The following is a 19,188-nucleotide window of genomic DNA, read 5'->3' as shown; positions in this document are numbered from 1 at the left end:
CACTGCGATGTTCACCTCAGCAATGACACGTTTACAACCAGCAGTAACCCTCAAAGTATGTCCGTATCTGAACAGTTGCAGCACTAGCTGTGCTCATAGTAAAATTAAACACCCTTTGTTTTTGCTGAAATGTTTTTCCCATCCTACCAGGGGACCAAAGCCCAGGCCTTACCATGCACAGTGAGTGTGTTTGCTTTTGGGGTCTTCCACCAGTGAGGAACAAATGTCAAAACTACAGAAAATCAGAACTGCTTTGTGTTACAAGCACAAAGTAAGCGTTAGGTCATTGTGTTCATAGTTCTGCTCCCTCCAACATATTTTCTACCATGTCTTGAGGAAAAAGGGCTCAAGCAATGACTGTTCTTGTGGGAGATAATACCACAGGACAGTAGATCTTTCTGACAAAGTGTTTTTCCCCCGATGTTCAGTTCATGTTTTCCATTATTGAATTCCATCTCGTTACTCTCGCTTTAACCATTTGTATCAGCTTAATTCTCTTTCTTCCACAATGTTTGTATCTTTATAGATGACTGCATCTCTCTTCTGTCATCACTGATCCAGCCAGCACATATTTATGTATTAGACCACTTTCAGTCTGTCCCGTAAGCAGTTCCTCCTTCCACCTGTGCACGAGTTGATAATCTAGTCTGCAGGTGCAGAGAACTGAGGGAGTTCTGTGCTGACAAGGCAAGTGTTGGCCTATCCCTTAAACACTGGAGTCAATACACGGGCTGAGGGAGAGAAAATCAGACCAAACCATTGCATGTCCTGTATTCTATTTTTTTTTTTTTAATGTCTTCACATAACTTTTCCAGTTTGTTGGCATCCTTAAAGGTTGCATGTTTAGAAATATGTGAGTTAATCTGGTACCTTAAATGTAGTCTCTCTTCAGTGCTGTATGCAGAAGAACTAGCAGTTTGACTGAAAAGATCTTACTGTACAGATTGTGGCCCCAGATCTACAGCTTATTTCAGCAAATATTTTTGATCCTATTAATGCTGATAAGACTAGTCACCTATCTAAAGTTAATCCTGTAGGAATCTTCACTGCTGACTTGGAAATAACAAGACCTTTTGGGTCAAAAAAGGGAGTAGTTTCTGATCAGTCACTTAGATTTCCCATTTATTAATAACTAAAGGAATTGCAACATGCCCATGTTTTCACACGTAGGGCTTTCTGATGACTTGGATAGGGGATGTTGCACCAGTCTACACGCAGATTCATCATTTCTTGGTTTAGTTGCTATTTTATGAGAATAAGAAATCCCATGATCTATTTAGATGATGTATGGCATACTCTGGATACCACAAATCACAGAATTAGTGATAATATGGTTGCAAATCCCTATCCATAGCATCCTCCATTAATTCATTCTCAAATGCAATCACTTGCAACGCAAATAACCAGTAAGAATTCGCTTTCCCAGCCCTCCCAATAGCTCTCTGGGGCTACTCCAAAGAAAATGACTGTTAATTCAATTTCAACTATTTTGTATTCTGTTTAAAGATACAAGCAATAAAGAAGGGAGAGCCTTTTTAGACTGTCATATCAGTTCTTACTAAGCAAAAATATCCTGACAGTTTTGAGAACAGAATAGCAGTTGCATAGTTTCGCACATTGTGGGAAGTCCACAAGTAATCATAGGAGGGTGGGAAACAGTATATGTGAAGATATTTTGCCAGATGGCTCAGCGAGCTGGACACACTCATCTGTGAAAACCTTCACTTTGGTTCCTGACAGAGGACTTATCTCCTACAATAAGTTTAGACTTGATTCCCTTGCTAAATTCAAGTTATAACCAGACATAATTGTTTTATGCTGTTTTATAAAATGTGAAGGTCCAGATGAGGAAATGAAGCCTAAATTATATGAAGGTTTTAAAGTATCGTAGTGATCAGGCTAGGATATAGAAGAACTGAATCCTTACAGCCTAATATGGGGCAAACAAAAAGCAGGAGGGAAGCAGCATGGACCTACTGAGGGTGATCACTATCTCCACAGCAACATAAACACGAACATTTGTGTGCATTTCTTCCACTGCCAAGGGACTGTAGGTATTATCCTCAAATAATTGCTGCTTGCTTATTAGGAGCCTAGTAGTGAAAGAGCCCTCCTGGGTAAGTCAGGTTCCCTGCTGATGTATTTACTACAGATTACCCTTTCTGTGAGCTGAGCAAGCTATTAAACAAAATTAGCTATTTTGTTTGCCCCGTTATTCTACCTGGAAATCTGTCTCCAAACTTCATGTCTTAAAACTTTCTTTTAATCCCCAGCCTAAATTTAATGTTGGACTGTTTATTCTTGTGCCAACATTGTCCTTCAATTAAACAGCCCTTCCCCTTTCCTGGTGTTCTCTGTGGGTATGCATAGGAAATAGTTGTATCATCTCTCAAGCCATATTTCATTTGGATTGTTACAAAACCAATTCGCAGTCTTTTTGTTTACTTTTGTTGATCTTGAACATGGGTGATGAGATTTGAACACAAAATTCTCTTGAAAAATCCCATTGCTTCTGCAGGAATGACTCAGGTGGTGTACCTAAGCCTTACCTCACCTCGCCACATTTCCCTCCTGTGTAGATGCCAGCACCTTACAATGCATCATCCTGAAATCTGCATGCACAGACTTCCCTCAGCTGTTTCCAGCCTAGGAGCACCTACTTCCTAGTAGAAGACCTTGTTTTGTGATGTAGTGTTTTGTTTTAGTATATTTAACCTCACATCAAGCTCAGTTCCTACTGTATGATATCTCAAGCTCTTATCCTAGAATTGTACTCCTCACAGCTTGGTCCGTGTAACTTCCACTGAACATTCACCCTTCAGGAATCAATGATCTGATGTGGAAACTAGCCATTACACATGTGGTGTGACTTTTGTTGTGTGGAGTAGTCTCATTGCTTAACCTCATGGATTGTGTATTAATGACAGAATGCCATGTTCTTCCTGTCATTCTGTGTTTTGCTGGCATACCTACTTCCTTTGTTGAAACAAGGCAGGCAGCTTTCATAACAACTGGTTTTCCTCTGCTGCATCCATTGCATATGCTAGACCTCTTGATTCCTTCTAGTTTTCAGCTCCTTAAAGTGCTCTTACTCTGTTACTCAAAGTAGGACAAGCATTCTCTTCTTGCTTCTTTTTTTATAAGGGTAGTTTGCATGGGAAAGTTTCTAGGGATTTCTGAATAGCAGTAGATCTACCTCTTGTTCTGCATCATTCATACAAAATTTTGTAGATGTCCAATCCTCAACAAACATTGCTAGATTTGAACTGATGGAAGGGAAAATATTTCCTGTGAGAGAAAGATGACTTGGTGGCCCAGAAAAACACTATATGGATCAGAGGAAAATATGGTATTCTACTGACCAAATCAAACCCACAGAAATGACTGCAGGTCATTGTTTTGTTGTTGTTGTTGTTTTTCTTTTGCATTCAGAAAGATACTCTACCTTCCAATCCATTTATGATTGAAAACAAGCCTTTAACTAGAGGACAGAGACTGGTATGTTCTGCAGAACACCACTTTTGTTTACTGGAAATGGCTTTTAACTCCTAATGCCAAGGAGAACCTGGTATAAGCAGGGTTATTGGAGGTGCATAGAAATATTTTCTCTTCCTGTCACTGAAGGTGTGCTCAAGTGTGTGTTTGTAGCTAGCTTCTATTATTGTAGCAATTCAGATATGCATCACCTAGTCTGTTCTGCATGCCCTTGATTTTAATTACTTTACTTGCTACAGTTACACAATCCAATGAAATCAGAGTTGGAATATATTGTAGGGGAGTATCCAACATGCTCACTACATCTCACTCTTAATGACAAACTGAGGGATAGATAATTTCTGAGAACAATGGTCTAATTATTAACTCTCCACTCTTGCAGTGGGCGTAGTCCAGTGCCTTGTATTTACTGCACTGTTTATTTTTGATATTTACTAGTGGAAGCTGTTTCTGGGCCATAATGCTTTTTATATCTTACTACTTCATTGGGATTTACTTATGGTAGTAGACAGTGTGCTGTATGCAGAATCCAGCCCTTAGGTTTTTGGTTTTGTTTTTATTTAGGTGTAATCTTTACAGTCTAATGCTGGAATATTTCAGTCACTAGATAATATGTCTGCTAGGTAGATTACTAGTGTGGAAGTCAATTCTCTGTAGAGGGGGAACAAATCTATAGATGAAATCTGTTAAGCAGCATTTATCTCTACCCTTTGGATGCTTGGTGCCAATCTGCTGGTAGAGAACAGGTATAAAGTTGAACCAATGGGTTAAGTCAGGTGTATGGCTGCTTTGCATATCTGGGACAGCATAAAATGGCTCGAGGCTGTCTGGTGAACATTTTGGTTCAAGATTTCCATAAGAGGCAAAACACCTTAATTGTACTCTTGATCTTTAACTGCAGTGAATCTAATAGTTGTTTGCTTGCATGTCAAATCCATTATTACTTAAATATCTGTCTTAACTTGTGTAGCTGCCTTGTATTCATATTAAACAACTGCTTGTAGTGAAAACAAGAGGAAGGAATAAGATAGCCCTCAGCTATTTCTTAAACATTTCATAAACTGGAAAAAAATCACATTTTCCAGGTTACTTTTATGTACAATGTAATGATTTTTTTCACTGTATCTCCATAATTGCACTCTTTGAATTAGTTCTCTAATGAACCAGTTGATGATTAAATGGCAGTTCCTGTGGTCATTAACACAGGTTTTAAAGCCTGTATATTTTACTTGGGTGGAAATTTAAAATTGATGTAACATGAGAGTGCAAGTTCTGAGATCAGAATGTACTCTGTATTCACTTAATAATTTTGCGCATCCCATGCATACTTTGATGAAGTATCGATCAAACACTTTTTTCTGCAGACTTTTAAGGGCTCAGATGTTCACTTTTTCCTTTCTTTTCAACAGATATAAGCTTACCAAAATCAGCAACAATATGTTACACAGCTGCATTGCTCAAAGCCAGAGCTGTCTCTGACAAGTAAGTGCATAAGAACCTCTCCAACAAAATTCCTGATTTAACTCAAGATTTCTCTTAGGTGATCTGCTGAGCCCACACCCTAACAATCTGCTGGGTTAGCAGGAGAATTCAGTCCTGCAGTAAATTCACAAAATTAATTTATATCTAAGAAGAAAAATTGCAGTGATCAAACATTGCAGTTCAAATATTACGGAAGAAGAAAAGAGAAATAGCCTAAATTCGATTCTTGTTTCATATTTATGTATACTATCTGGGTGAGCTTTGGCTTCCTAGCTAGTATAATGAAGATGTAACTAAAAGATCCTGTAACGTATACTGTCTGGGGGAGCCTTGGCTTCCTAGGTAGTATAAAGAAGATTCAACTGAAAGGTGCTGTGTGGCTCAACCTCTTCGACTTTATATAAACCTGACCTCAAAAAGGTAATAAATGCATGTGGATACACTGGTAACAATGTCATTTAACAAATGCTGTGAGAAGACTGCTTAAATAGTGGCAGGTGGATTTAGCATTACCATGTCAGGGATTCTGAGAGGTAGATAATTTCATATTTTTAGACCCACAAATATCTGCTCATTCCTGTTATGGCTATCTCTTGGGTCTCAACCTTCCAAGGTGCTGAGCACATCTACTTGATACCTGTGGACTTGAGGGTGCTGGGCCACTCCAAAAAGGTGCTCAGCTCCTTGTGAGATGGAGCCCAAAGATCCCAGTTCTGCTCTCAGATGCCTTTACACAAATCCCAGGCAGGAGTTGTGTCCGTGCACCTGAGGGTCAAATGCCTCCCTAAAGTTGGAAAGCAAGTAGAGTGGAAAGCCGTTTTCTTGACTGACATCCTGACAGTTTTTGCTTTTAAAGTGTATGTACACATCAAGATCTAAGTAATTTTCTTTCATTCTTTTTATCCTGTAGATCGCCAGTACCTACTGCAACATCTTTCCTCCCTACACAGCGACTCCAGCTTGGGAGGGCAGGGCTAAGGTTGTCACAGCTTTCCCTGTGGTGTCTGCCTGCCAAGTACAGCTCTGGAGTTAGCCGTGAGGTGTGAGGTGAGAAAGAGATTGCATGGTCTGGTTTTTCATTCACTGGGGCAGATGAATTGCCCGCAGTTTGGGCATGCTACCCTCAATGGTGCTGTGGCCAGTAGACCACCCGCTACTGCTGCTGCATCGTGCTTCCATCCCAACCTGGCCCAGGGGCATTGGGTTGGGAACCTCCCTCAAACCTCCCCAAACCTGTTTTTAATAGAAACCCTCCAACGATTATTTGGCATTGTTTTTTTTTACTTTTATTTTTTTCTGCAACTTCAGCCTTGAATATGCCCCTTAGAAAGGTATCTAGAGCAAATTTAGATTAGTGACAGAGAAAGATCTGACTGAACTGACTTCCTGCCTTGACTAGATGCAAACATGCTTTCCACTTCTGCTGGGATTTTCATTGGCCTTCACGTAACAGATCACTTAGAGTTTCCACTTACTATGGAAGTTTGGAGAGCATAGGAAATTGACTCAGTTTGGTTACATGGGCCCATGATCTAGATTCTTTTTCTGCCTTTTTCTTACTAGCATTTCTGACCTAATGTGTTTGTTCCTTTGCTTTTCTAGATTTTCTCCAGAGGCTGCCTCAAGGCGAGGGCTGAGTACTGCAGAGATGAATGCAGTAGAAGCTATTCACAGAGCAGTAGAATTTAATCCACATGTGCCAAAAGTGAGTATGGAGAAAGCATTGTCGTAGCTGTAGAACTGCTGAGGTCCTAACTCCTGTTTTGTTTTGTTTTGTTTTGTTTGTATTTGATTATCACGTGAAGTTGTAGAAAGGGGAGCAAACAATGGGAGGGCAAAGAGGCTGATAGAAGTCTCTACAGTTTTTTTCTTCTGGTATTTCACATAAAGTGTCTTCTACTCTGGACCTCGAAACTTTAAATTTTAGCTAAAGTGAGTCCTCTGTGTGACCAACAATTGCATACTGCATTGTCGTAGTATTTACCACCAAATGCTATGCTGCAGGACAGAACTATATATAGGGACAGATTATTCTTTGCACAATAGCCATAAAGTATCTTCTAGTTTAAAGTAGCATATTCTCTTTGTTTTGATGACTACATAAAAGAATATGGTTTTGATATGCCATATAAAGAAACTTAGATTTGGAGTTCATAGTATGCTTCAAACAAGTTGCATTAGTAATCCTTATGCAGCACTCTGTCATCAAGCTCTGAGAACACATAGCTCAGAGATGAAGAATCACTGAGAACTACAAAGATCAGTAAGAAAAGGGATTTATGTTTTAATTCCCTAATCCTCTCCCGAGATGTGTATCTCAGCAGTAAGAATCTTGCCCATGGCTACTGAAGGCTAATTTATTATTTTCTCACCTGCAGTCTGTAAGTTCACTGTAAAGGCAAATTAGAAGGCAGATGCTTTTTGGCCCATAGAGATCTGCCTCTGAACCTCACCCTGCAAACCTCCTTTGGACCAGTGTTGCCCTGTGAAAAGCAAGCAGCCTTTGCTGGAGAGCAGAAGGCTCGTGTGTGTTTAAATGTAGGGAGACTATTCATTAGCTCGAATTGAACACCAAGTCTGGTCAAGGTAAACTCAAAACTTCCTCCTTGTGTACGCATGTATTTCAGAAAGTTTGTTCCCATGCATTTCAGGAATTAAGTATTCTTTCTGTGAGATATATCTGTTATGCCATCCACTAAATAGCATGGTTTAGCTATCAGAAGGACAGGCTGTTTAATAAAATTGTCTAGACTTCCTTGACAAACAGTGGCAAGAAGGAACTACGTTAGACATCTCTAGACAGACTTTCCCTCTGAGGTGCTTCTTTCTACGTTGACTGTGAAAGGAGCAACTATTTTCCATTAAAAGCCTGATTTTTAGACTAGATTTAGGTGAGATGAGTCCCTTTGTGTTGTTAGCTGATCTTCTCCTTTTGTGGCAAGCTGTACAATGAAAATATTCAAATTTGGTTCCAAGACTGCTCTTGGATATCCTATGGAACTCTGTTTATCTTCTTCCATCCCAATGATTCTTGAACCAACACAGCCATTGGTACTCTCTTCTACCTGGCTGTTTGTTTGCCTCTCTAATCCAGTCTTGTTCTGGGTGAACTTTTTCAAATTCTTACTGAAGCCCAGTTAAAACATTACATCCTTGTTTAAAAAAAATAGATAACTTGCCAAGCAAAGATGTCAATTTAGTCTGTCATGAGCTCTCCTTGGTAGCCTACTTACCTCCATGCCTTTGATCATTCTTTCCTTCAAAATCTTTTTTAACAGGTTGTGTACTAATAAATCCACATTAATATACGTTATTTCCCTCCTTTAAATACGTGGTACTCCATTTACTATTCTCATTACTGGATCACTTGATTTTGAATGGGGATCTTCCTCTTTTAAGTTTGTAGTGCAAGTCTGACAGTTTCTGGGGCCAGTTCTTTCATTGCTCAGGGGTGGGGAGACAATTGGCTGCAATGGTTTCCACTTCCGAATACTCTTTTAAGGTCCATCCTGCTGTTGCCCCCATGCCCAACACTACCATGAAACTAAGGCTAAATCTTTACTTGCTACCTTTTTTTTTCTTGTTCTTTTTCTGTTCATAGTTAAGAGCCTTCTTTTCTTTGGCTTGATTTCCATTGCAAAATCTAATTTACTGTAAATTGTGGCAGTTGCCCCTGTAATCTCTGCACTTCCAGACCTTCAAGATGCTGCTTTGCTTGAAGATCGTTGCTTCTATTCATTGTTTGTGACCCTTGTCTCACTCTCCAACTCCTGTTTAGGTGACTGTTCAATAAAAGGCTGAAATTCCCTTTCCAACAAGCATCCCCCATGTGTGAAATGCAAATTTCATGTTATTTTCTGTACTATTAATTTAACAAAAGTCCAGTCCACATTTAAGTTCCTCAGTCTAGTTCACATTGTTAATTGATTCCTTCAGTTTGAATTTCACAGGCTGTCATTCTGAAATTAAAAATCTTCGTGAAAAGTATGGATTACCAGGATAATGAGGTACTAATGGGAGCAGACTTTGTTGTGTTGGTTTTTTTTTGTTCATATTTTGACATTAAAACAGTGTAACCAGTTTTCATACAGACTAATATACAGCGCTGCTGATTTTGCACTCATATTCTCTTTGCTATTAGCTAAAGGCTATAAAGGTAGCAATAACATGTCCGTGATTATAATTTTACGCAGAGTATGGATATTACACCTCAATTTCTGGTCAATTATGATTGAAGTCTCTAGAAACAGAGATAAACTGTAGCAAGCAGCTAAAAAGAAATCACAAGAAATTGAACAGTGCCACAATGCTAATATGTCTTCAAAGCTTCTTTAGCATTTTAACGCTAATGAGTCTCTTCTTCTGATTGAGGAAGAAATAAATTACGAAGTTGACATATTACTGAAAGCATTTGCAAAGTTCTCAGCAGAAGCCTTGAAAAGACCTACGTTATTAAGGAGGAAAAAAATTAAATGGTTCAATATATTTATGGTTTGTCTCAAAAGGAGATTTTCCATTTTCAGTGTGATCATTAAAATTCATCACATAAAAAAGATTATTACTGGAAATGCATTTTTGGGACATTTAACAGGAAACAGCAGATTTTTGTTAATGAGATTCTGAGATGAGGAGAGAGCGGGGAATTCTGAGATGAGGAGAGAGCGGGGAACACAATTTGCTGAGAGGTGTTGCTGAGCTAGACTTGGAAACAAAGGGAGACTGGGTCTGCCTTTGACCTGTTAGAGGTTGGTGTAAAACAACCATTAGACTCCTACAGCACTGATGATTTTCTCTAGGAGATGTATGGCCAGACTCCAGTCCAGTGTTCCATAATGATACTGCAGAGGTCAGATTTTCCTTCTTACACTTTATTTCAAATGTAATTTGAAGATGTAGGAACACTTTATTTAAGAAGAAACAGTCTGAAAGTCCCAGATTCTCATCTTTATATAGAGGTGAGAAACCCTGCAAAAGCACCTGTCTTCCACATGGGAGCCAGTGTGTATGCATGGTTCTGGGCATTCTCTCTGTGTCGTGTCTCTCTCTGTCATGTGAAGATGTAGGCAAAAGAAAATGAGAAAGCAGTTACTCTTACACTGAAAAGGTTTTCTAATAAGTAAATAGATTTCTTACTCATCACAAGCAAAACAAATTTTGAATGCAAAAGGGCTGATCATCCTGCATAAAGGAGGAGGGAAACAGAAAAGGCTAGTAAGCAATCTGGCTTTGGAATTTTGTTTACCAAGTTTTTAGTTATTAATTGAATTTACTTAGTGTAAGCAAATGGACAAAATCAGAATTCTTCTCTAGAAGATATGGGAATTCTTGAGCACTGATAGTGAAAAGCAAACATTCAGATGTTGGCTGGTTTCTGTGGTGTGCACCCAATTCCATTGATTCTGGATGACTCCACATTTATTTTGTGTCCACACAAAAATGCCTCTTACAGAGACCTAGTAAGGCGGGTAATCTTTCTTCAGGCAGCCACCTTTCCAGCAATTAATCTTCTGTTGACACAGGGTTCTTCTTCCATTTCTTTTAGTTATGTTTCGATGACAGTTTTCCTCCCGGAGGTCAGTCCATTAAGCCTCAGCTACAGGTGATAAATTGTCATTGCTTTTGAATTATGCTGGAGACAAGATGTGACATGTGGAGGAACCAGAACTAGGTTTTAGTGAACAAAGACAATACAGAGCTCCGTGCGTTTTGCCAAATCTATCCAGAAAGCTAGGCAGCTGAGCTGGCTGTGCTGTTTCTGGAAGCTCAGCTATGTAGTGTAAGGCCAGCTTAGGTATGTCAGCAGTGATTTCTTTCTTGACTGCAGTGAAAATTGAACCACTGTCCAACTGATGATGATTTCTCATTCTGAAGACATCTTACCTGTAATCAAAAGGTTTCTGTGCTTGAAAGCCACTTAATTTTTTAAGCTGTACCAGAAAAATATCTGATAGAAGGTATTACCTCTGTCTACAGAGTTTGTCTTCTTTATGTTGCTGAGACAACTCAGCTACAGCAAACTGCAGTTCTATACCTTGGCAGAGATTGGCTTTGTAAAGAGAAAGCAGGTGACCAGGCAGAATATTTTCAGGCTTCTTTTTAGTAGAAGAAAAGCATACCAGTGGCAGATGTAAGTCAGCAGTACAGCAGGAAAGAGGACAAAGCAAAGAGCTGTGAGTTCCACTAAGAGAAGAATCACACCAAATTGTATCGCTTGTTTGTGGCCACTTGCCCGATTTTTTTTCAAGCCATCTCTTTCTTAAATGAGATTCTATGGTCTGGTCTACCTTTGTGTTAGTATAGCATCAGGCATTGTAGAGTGTTTGTCCCAAGGAAATGTGCTGACACTGGCAACGTGCTGCTCAAAAATTTAAGAGTTAACGGCAAAAAAGTTTTTATCGCCACAGTTGGGGTATCATTGTATTCCAGAGGGTTTTGTATGGAAAAGAGAGTAGTACATCCTCGGTCATGGAGAGTACATAGGTCATGGAGCATATGAAAAAGTATGTACGTATGCACGGAAGACTTCGTCAGTATTATTTATATGTTATTGTTGGAGCTTCCCCGCTTCTTTGCAATGTAACTATCTCAAGTTAATGCTGATAAAATACCACAGCTATGTCTAAGATGTTCCTCAATTGCGGAACACCCTTTCTGAATCGATTTGCAAGGCTTCCTCCTCTCAAACTCACCCTGAAAAGCGCACCCCTCCCACCCAAATTTTTTCTGTAATTTATAAGGCACAAACATTTTTAAGTTCAGTAAAGTCAGAGGGACAGATGGTGGTCCTTATATCTAATTGTTAAAATTTAGCCAGAATTGTGCCCTGCACACAGTTGCCTGGGGTGGCTATGTAAGCAGGAGGCTGAACTGATGTAAAGAGGGTACCTGCTGAACTTCACTGCAATTTATTCAGACTGTAAATATTGATGATACTTTAAGAAATGCCACATTTGTGAGTAAACTGTTTCTTAAAAAGTTATAACCAACCATTAACTTGAACACTTTTAAAGATTTACCTGTTCTCCCTTTCATTCTTTCTCATTTCATTCTTATCTTCTTCATTGTAATTTATTTTATAATGAGAACTGTGTCTCTGAACGCTCCTGTGGTTTCTAGTAAGCTGTAGTTGCTAATAGAAACAAATAATGCAAACAAATTTATATACCAGATGGGAAAGGAATCCGTCCCGCACACCCCATGGTATTACAGAGAAACTGTTCCAGACATGTTTAAGAGAGCTTTTAGCTGCTCACTGAGACAGTGATTTGTTTTGTATCTCCAGCAAAAAGGCCAACCTTGTTAATTACCATCAATCCAATGAGACCTTGTAGTGTGACCTACAGTTGGCTTCTCTGGGCATGTAGAATCCAGTATTTTGGAACTTTGCTTTAAGCTTGTGCTGTTCATCCCACCGGGAGGAAGAGTTCCTGTTCAAACAGTGTTAAATTCTGATGTTCTGGCCTGGAGGGGATGCTGTCGCAGGTGCAGTGACTATTGCCTGTGAGCAGCCTGAGCTGTAATTTCAGAGGTAAGATGCAGAACTGAGGGAAAACCTTCCTGCGATTAGTTGATGTATTTTATAATGGGGCACTGAAGTAGTTCATTAATTTGGAGTGTTAAAAGCAGTCTCAGCAGAGGAGAAGTAGTAGGCAGAGTGCTGTCAATATTATGAAAGAAATAATGTGTATTCAATCAGTTCAAGTAAGAGAAATATAAACTCCCCGTATTACACTGCATGTACAGAATGAAGTGCTTGTACAGCACTTATCACAGTGTTTGCACCTATAGGCATTATAACAACAATAATAACACCCTTGCAAGTTTCCATTGTCATCCTCCAAATGCTCATTAAAAGGTACATTCCCACATATGTCCAGAGTGGCTGTAGCTCATGGTTTTTGTTATTAAAATATCAAGTAGCCAGCCCAGAAGCCTTCTGTGGAAGTACGTGCTGTTCCCCTTGTAACTCCTAAAAGGTAGTTTTTTGTCAGGAAGAAGTATGGGATGAGGGAAGAGAAAGCCCACGAAACAAACAAACAAACAAAAAACAACACAAAATTCAAACCAACACAGTGCAGTGGAGAGGGGCTGGGTGAGCTATCTGTTGGTGACAGTAATAGTTGGGCAACTTGAGTATTCACTCGTACCTCGATCACATCTAGATCATTCTGGCTGAAATTTTCTAGATTGTCTTCCCCAAGCTGATCCCTTTTTTAAAGGAAAATGATAACCCCATAGTGGTGGTGGTGGTGTGTATTACTTCCTGTTCTAGATAAACCTCTTCATTTGTCATTGAAAAACAAGTGCAGGTGGAGATGTGCAGGGCTTGTCACCTCCGTTTCTTCCCTGATGGCCAACTCTTTGCTTACTGTGGCTATTTAGCCTGTTACTTGACTTCCCTTGCACAGGAACCGTGCTTGGGTTCAGAGCCCTGTCAGGATGACAGAAAGCCCCTCCCTGTCTTCCCTCTGTATTCAAAGTATTGAAAAGGTGATGAACTTTTATCGCTTTAAATGTAGGATCATGGTTGTGCACACATGGCAGGCAGTATATCGAGAGGTACAGGCGAATAAGGAATCTCTCAGGAGGTGTTGGTTGTTCTCTTGTAAAGCCAGCTGGAGTTCACAGTGCTATGAATTTTGCTGGTATGCTAGGATCTTATGTCTATACTAGTCCTGTAAGAACAAGTCTGTGCTCTGGACTGAGGCCTTTGGAAATTAGGTATAAACAGCCAATTTCCCACCCTGTAGTCTTTGATGTTAAAGAGAAGACTGACTGTCTCGTGTAGCATCTTTGATTTAAGTGCAATAGCAGCAACTTGGGAACCAAAATCAAATGTCTTTGGCTAGTCAAGAGCTGGAGTTTTTGTTGTACGTTGAAGTCCATCAGGATTGCGATTCACATGATAAATTGGCAGTGGATTGGGCAGATTTTGAAGAAAAATTTATTTCATTTAATTTCATTTGACTGGAATTTGCCTGTTTCTCCAGTAAAAAATGTTTGTGGGGACTGTGTTCATCACAGTGACAATCTGGTAGAAACCCAGCAGATTTCTGAGACTCGGTCCTGTCTGTCAGGTGCCTGGGTGGCAGTAGCCTGCAGTCACCCAAAAAATGGAGCCTGCCTTGATGTGCTATCTGCAAGCAGGCCCCGAGTTCTCTGAGGAAATCTCCAGGAAGGTGGAAGGGCTCTCAGGGCCCTTGAATTCTCTTTGAAAATACAGCAACACAGGAATGGATGTCATATTCTAGGATATCAAATTCATTCATTGTCATGGACTGCCATATCCCTCCTTCAGATGATCAAGCTCAGCCTTCAGCTAGGTACCTTTTCGGTACCCATTTCTGCTCTATAGGTAGGTTAAACAAATGGAAGCTTTCAAGTGTTCTCTCACGCAGCAGGCTTGCCATGTTTTTGCTTAGCTCCGCTGTGTTCCTGTAGAATTTGATCTTTATGTTTCTGGATGTGCCTGATGTACAGAGTGTTCCAGCTGAGGTCTGTCTGGGGCTGCGTACAATCAGCATTCCTGCCGGCAGTCCCTCCAGAGTAAATTAGTTGATAGCTTATATGCCCAAAAGGTGGGCCTGACCTCTGTGCATAGAACAAAAACGATTACAAGGCCTGATTGAGACTTGAGCCATCCGTCAACTTTGTATGAGCCGTCCTGAATGTCACCAAGCCATATTACGGGCATCTTGTTTGGAAAAGTGTGGCTGTGATGGGGTAATGAGGGAGGAGTGAGGGAGGAGTCCCGTTTTTGACCCAAGGAACTTTTAAAAATAGTTTTGTCTTTCTGAAACTGAGAAAAATGAAGACTGAAAAGGTAGTTGTAAAACAACCGAGTGAGGGCTAAGAATGATTTGCAAGTGTCAAGGTACATCCTACCATCAGGTATTTCCACTTGATTTGTTTTTAATCACTGCTAACAAGCAATACACAAGAATCAAAAGAACATGTTTTCATCTTAATGCTCCTAGAGATAGGACATTGCTTCCTGTTCTTTTTTTCCCTACAGCTAGTGACATGGCTTTTTTTCCCCTTTGACTGAAATATTTAAATATTGAGAACTTCTCACTTATTTTTGCAAAAAACACAGAAGCGAGAGGTATGTTCTAAATGAACAGAACAGGTAGCAAGCAGTCTGCATCTCGCACAACCCTATTCCATTCTGTTTAATGGGTAGGACCTGGGCTTTTAAAGGGGTGACTAATTCATACAGGCAGTGAATAAGAACATTCCCTATATCTCTGTAAGCTTGGCAGCTCCCTTGTCAGGTCTTTACTCCATTCTTTCTGCCACTCTCAATCCCCCATCAGACCGTCCTGCCCACTAGATTGCAGCTTCCTCCACTAATCCACCTGCTCCACAGATCTCTCTAATCTTTCTGAACGGCTTTAGAGAAAATCCAATATCACGTTACTCCCACTGCTAATTCATTTTTTCTCTTTTAATAGTGACCTGCATCAGAAACATGGGTGATTTTTCTTTCCCTTTGAATTGCTTATCTGTTTCCTGGTGTTGTTAGTTCTCTGCTCTGACCTTGGTCTTTTCAATCCCCTACCTGTTTGTCTAGCTCCTTCCAGGCGTCCTCTGGCCGAAGGGATGACTAGCTCTAGGATGCCCTCCAGGACATTGTGCCACCTGATTCTCCTTCCTCTTGGGCCTTTCCTCTTCCTTTCTCCAAGGATGATTTTGAATTCTCATTTGTTTCTTTCCCCCTCTTTTTGTTCCTCTTTCATGCATCACTGAGCCAGCGTGCAAGTCTCCCATTTGCAGAAATTGGTATTTGGCAGGAGCCAAGAGGGTAGCATCACCCACACCTCTCTGTCACCTTTGATGGGTCACAGCAACCTTCTGGCAAGTGCCTGCACTTGTTTTTTGTCAGTCCTTAATTCTGCAGTCCTCCTTCTTCCCAACCAAAGCAGAGACCAGCGTGTAGGCACAGAGACCAGTCTAAAGTAGAGGGGCTGCGCGCTTATTCTCTTTTTGCTGGTGATTGTCCATAACTTTCTTTTGTACCCTCTTTAATTTCACCAAACTGTTGTCCTCCCTATCTAAAATCTGCAGTCTTTTTCTTATCTTTGACTCTATTTTTTTTTCCACTCCAAAAAAAGCCAGCCTCTTAGTAAATATTGTAGATATTTTTTCCAGTAGTTTCGCATCCTTATACTTCTGTCCTAGCGGCTGAAACAGCCGTCTTCTTTCCCTCCTTCACCTGCAATCATCCTTCTTTCTGACAACAGTAGCAATCTCCTGTAATTCATGCAAAGCCCATGGACCATGTGCTGTGTGACTCAGGTGCTACCCGTAGCCTCTTGTATGAAACAGCCGAGTGGGCAGAGCGTTTGCCCTTGGGCATCCTGGAAGAGAGCAACAGTTTCCCTATGAAATTGAAGCAAAATTAGTGCTCAGCTGGGAAGTGTTGTACTTCGTGGAGGAGAGCTGGCAGACAGGAGTTGATTCAGCAGCCTGTGACTTCTGTCTGTCATCCTTTTCCTCGTAAAGCTTCCCAACGAGGGATGTATCCTCCCCCATCCATTTATCTTTCCCCTCCACTAACTGGGACGAAGTAACACCAATGCCGAGGCAATGTCTGCTGGTCTGGTAGTGGTCTAACTCATGGGCTGGGGAATAAGGAAAGATCCCCTGCTTGAATAACATTCAGGACCTCTGTCTTCTCCTGTGGCATGAACCCTCGGTGTGTTTTAGTCACCTGCTGCTATAGGGGATGCACTAACTGGGAGAGTTGTTTGTGGGTTTGGCCAGTGGTGTTTTTCATTTTCATGCCATTTTCAATAAGTATTTTGAGTAGCAATCTTAAATATCAAGTACTTTTTTTTGTGTGTGTGTGGAAATCTGATATTTGTTACATTTTGTAAACCTTATTTCTTTGTAAATTGGTGGTAGCCACTTAGGTGGCTGCCAGCCCTGCATGTTTACAGACGTAGTACCCTGTGGATGGTAATGCAGTAAAGCTACCTGTGTGCAGCCTATGACTATGTGCGTGGAACTGCTTAATGTCGTCTTCATTTCATTATGAACATTTCTAATTAAAAAGCTCTTGCAATTAGAGTCTCTCTCCTACTTTGAGCTTTTTTTTTTTTCTTCCCCTTCGATAAGAGAGGCATTTCAGTTTGAAATTCTCCATGGTCCTCCTGTTGCAAGTGAAGAGCAAAACATTAACCATCTGTCAGCGTATCTTAGTGTCTGGGAATCATTCCGTAATTATCTTCCAGTGCAATTGCTGATGTTACATATCTGATGAAACACTTATGAAACAAAATGCTTTAGGGAAATAGACCTTTCAGTATGCATTGTAGAATTGCAGGAAGCTTTTTGTGTTTTTTATTACTCCTGAAATAATCGTACTCTGCTTTTTTATTGCAGTATCTACTAGAAATGAAAAGCTTAATTCTGCCCCCTGAACATATTCTGAAGAGAGGGGACAGTGAAGCAATAGCATATGCTTTCTTTCATCTTCAACACTGGAAAAGGGTAGAGGGAGCATTGAATCTCTTACACTGTACATGGGAAGGCAGTAAGTAATTCTTTTTCTTACAAAGAAGCTAATCAAATATTTTTTATTGAATGTCATGAGAAAATGAGAGATTTTTGTGAAGTATAGCATGTGGAATTTTTGGAGGTCAATTATACCCTCACTAGCACTGAACTATTTGAAATGTGTAGTATAAAGCAAGACAGTATTTTATGTTTTTTTTTTGTTTGTTTTGTTGCTTTTTTTGCATTGACAAGCTGGAGTGAATCCAGTGGAGGACCACTAGGATGCTTGGAAAGCTGGAATATGTGATGTAGGAAAAGACACTGGGGGAGCTGGTTTTATCCATCTTGGAAAAGACTTCTGGTGGGTGTAAGGGGGATTCAGCTGCTGTCTTCAGACACCCAGTAGAAAGAAAATATGGAAGACAGAGCCAGAGTCTTCTCAGAAGGGCACAACAAAAAGACAAGAGGCAATAAACGCAAGTTGCAGCATGAGAAATTCAATCTAGACATGAGAAAAATATTTTCAGAATGAAAGTGGTGATGCATTGGAATAGGTTGCTGATAGGTGGTGAGATCACCATCCCTGGAGGTTCTCAGAGCTCAACTGGACGCGGCCCTGAGAAGCCAGATCTAACTTGGAAGGTGACCCTGCTTGGAGTAGGAGGTTGGAGTATATGATCTCCAGAGATCATATATTAACCCTTCACATCTAAATTATCTAAATTATCTTATCCTGTCTTTGATGTGTCCTTTTCAGGTTCCAAGGAATTAAAAATGACCATTTAGAAAAAGCCCTTGTGGCCTTTTTTATGATGATTTTTTCTTTCTGTAATCCAGTCCATTTTTTTCTGCACTGCTTTCTTCTGCTTCCTTTCAGCCTTTTCATGTGTTACCATACCACCATTTTTTTCCTGCCTCCATTTGCTCTTCTCACTTAGGTTTGTTAGAAAAGGTACAGGTTGTCATTATGATAATTCCTACAGAAAGGAACTTACCACTTGAAACACAACTTAAAAGTGACTTACTGTCTCAGTCACTGTATTAAATGACCTGAACTTGCCTAATCTGCAGTATATGTTTCCTGAGGAAACAATGGCTTTATTTCTAGGTGTATAGAACACCTTGCTTGGTAATTTGTACCATAGCCATTTGGGGTTTTCTCTCTCTCCTACCTGCTTGCTTTTTTCCTGTGATTTCTTCAGGTCTGTTATTTTCTCTGTCATAGCTTTCTTTCAGTGGTTTGTCTTTCTGTAGTATTTCTTCTTTTCCAGACGCTTGCAGAAGTCCTTTAGCCCAAGGCCTCATTATATGCCATCATTATGGAGCAGTATTTTGGAGAGAATCCCAAATAGATCTTCTTTTGCTTTGTCAGGCTGGGGAGTCCTTAAGGGGCTGTTTCCAAGACCAGCTTTTGGCACTGGAGGTTGGCTGCACTGCAGTCATCCTGCCAACTAGGAAATGTAGTCATCTGTGCCTGAAGGCAGTGTGGGGCATTCCCATCTAACTACATGAATCGATTCCTCTCTTTATTACCCCCCACAGCAAGCTGAATATGTAATTCATTAGGAAATATTTGTACATTATCCTGTAAGATGTTAATGACTGTTGTTGTGTAACCTATAAAGAAAAATCTGTAATTCATTTTGCACAGCAATTTCAGAGAGAGATGAACTGTGTGCAGTGGTCCTCAAGAACTTTTTTCAGATTTTC

At 40.2% G+C, this 19,188-nt stretch overlaps 1 protein-coding gene across 3 annotated transcripts in view; it reads left to right on the top strand.

Annotated features, from left to right (window-relative positions):
• The window catches only part of ST7 (suppression of tumorigenicity 7), a 145,798-nt gene that overhangs the window by 111,909 nt on the left and 14,701 nt on the right, over positions 1 to 19,188 (top strand). For all 3 annotated transcript variants that reach the window (XM_035544053.2, XM_035544055.2, XM_035544054.2), the window contains exons 10-12: positions 4,905 to 4,977; positions 6,580 to 6,682; positions 17,365 to 17,515. In XM_035544053.2, coding sequence (XP_035399946.1) covers positions 4,905 to 4,977; positions 6,580 to 6,682; positions 17,365 to 17,515 — 327 coding nt within the window. The remainder of the gene's footprint in view (positions 1 to 4,904; positions 4,978 to 6,579; positions 6,683 to 17,364; positions 17,516 to 19,188) is intronic.

The sequence above is a fragment of the Cygnus atratus genome, chromosome 1 (genome assembly GCF_013377495.2).
Source record: "Cygnus atratus isolate AKBS03 ecotype Queensland, Australia chromosome 1, CAtr_DNAZoo_HiC_assembly, whole genome shotgun sequence".
Taxonomy (NCBI): Eukaryota; Metazoa; Chordata; class Aves; order Anseriformes; family Anatidae; genus Cygnus; species Cygnus atratus.
Note: the sequence above shows the minus strand (reverse complement) of the source record. Positions and strands in the feature narration are given on the sequence as shown.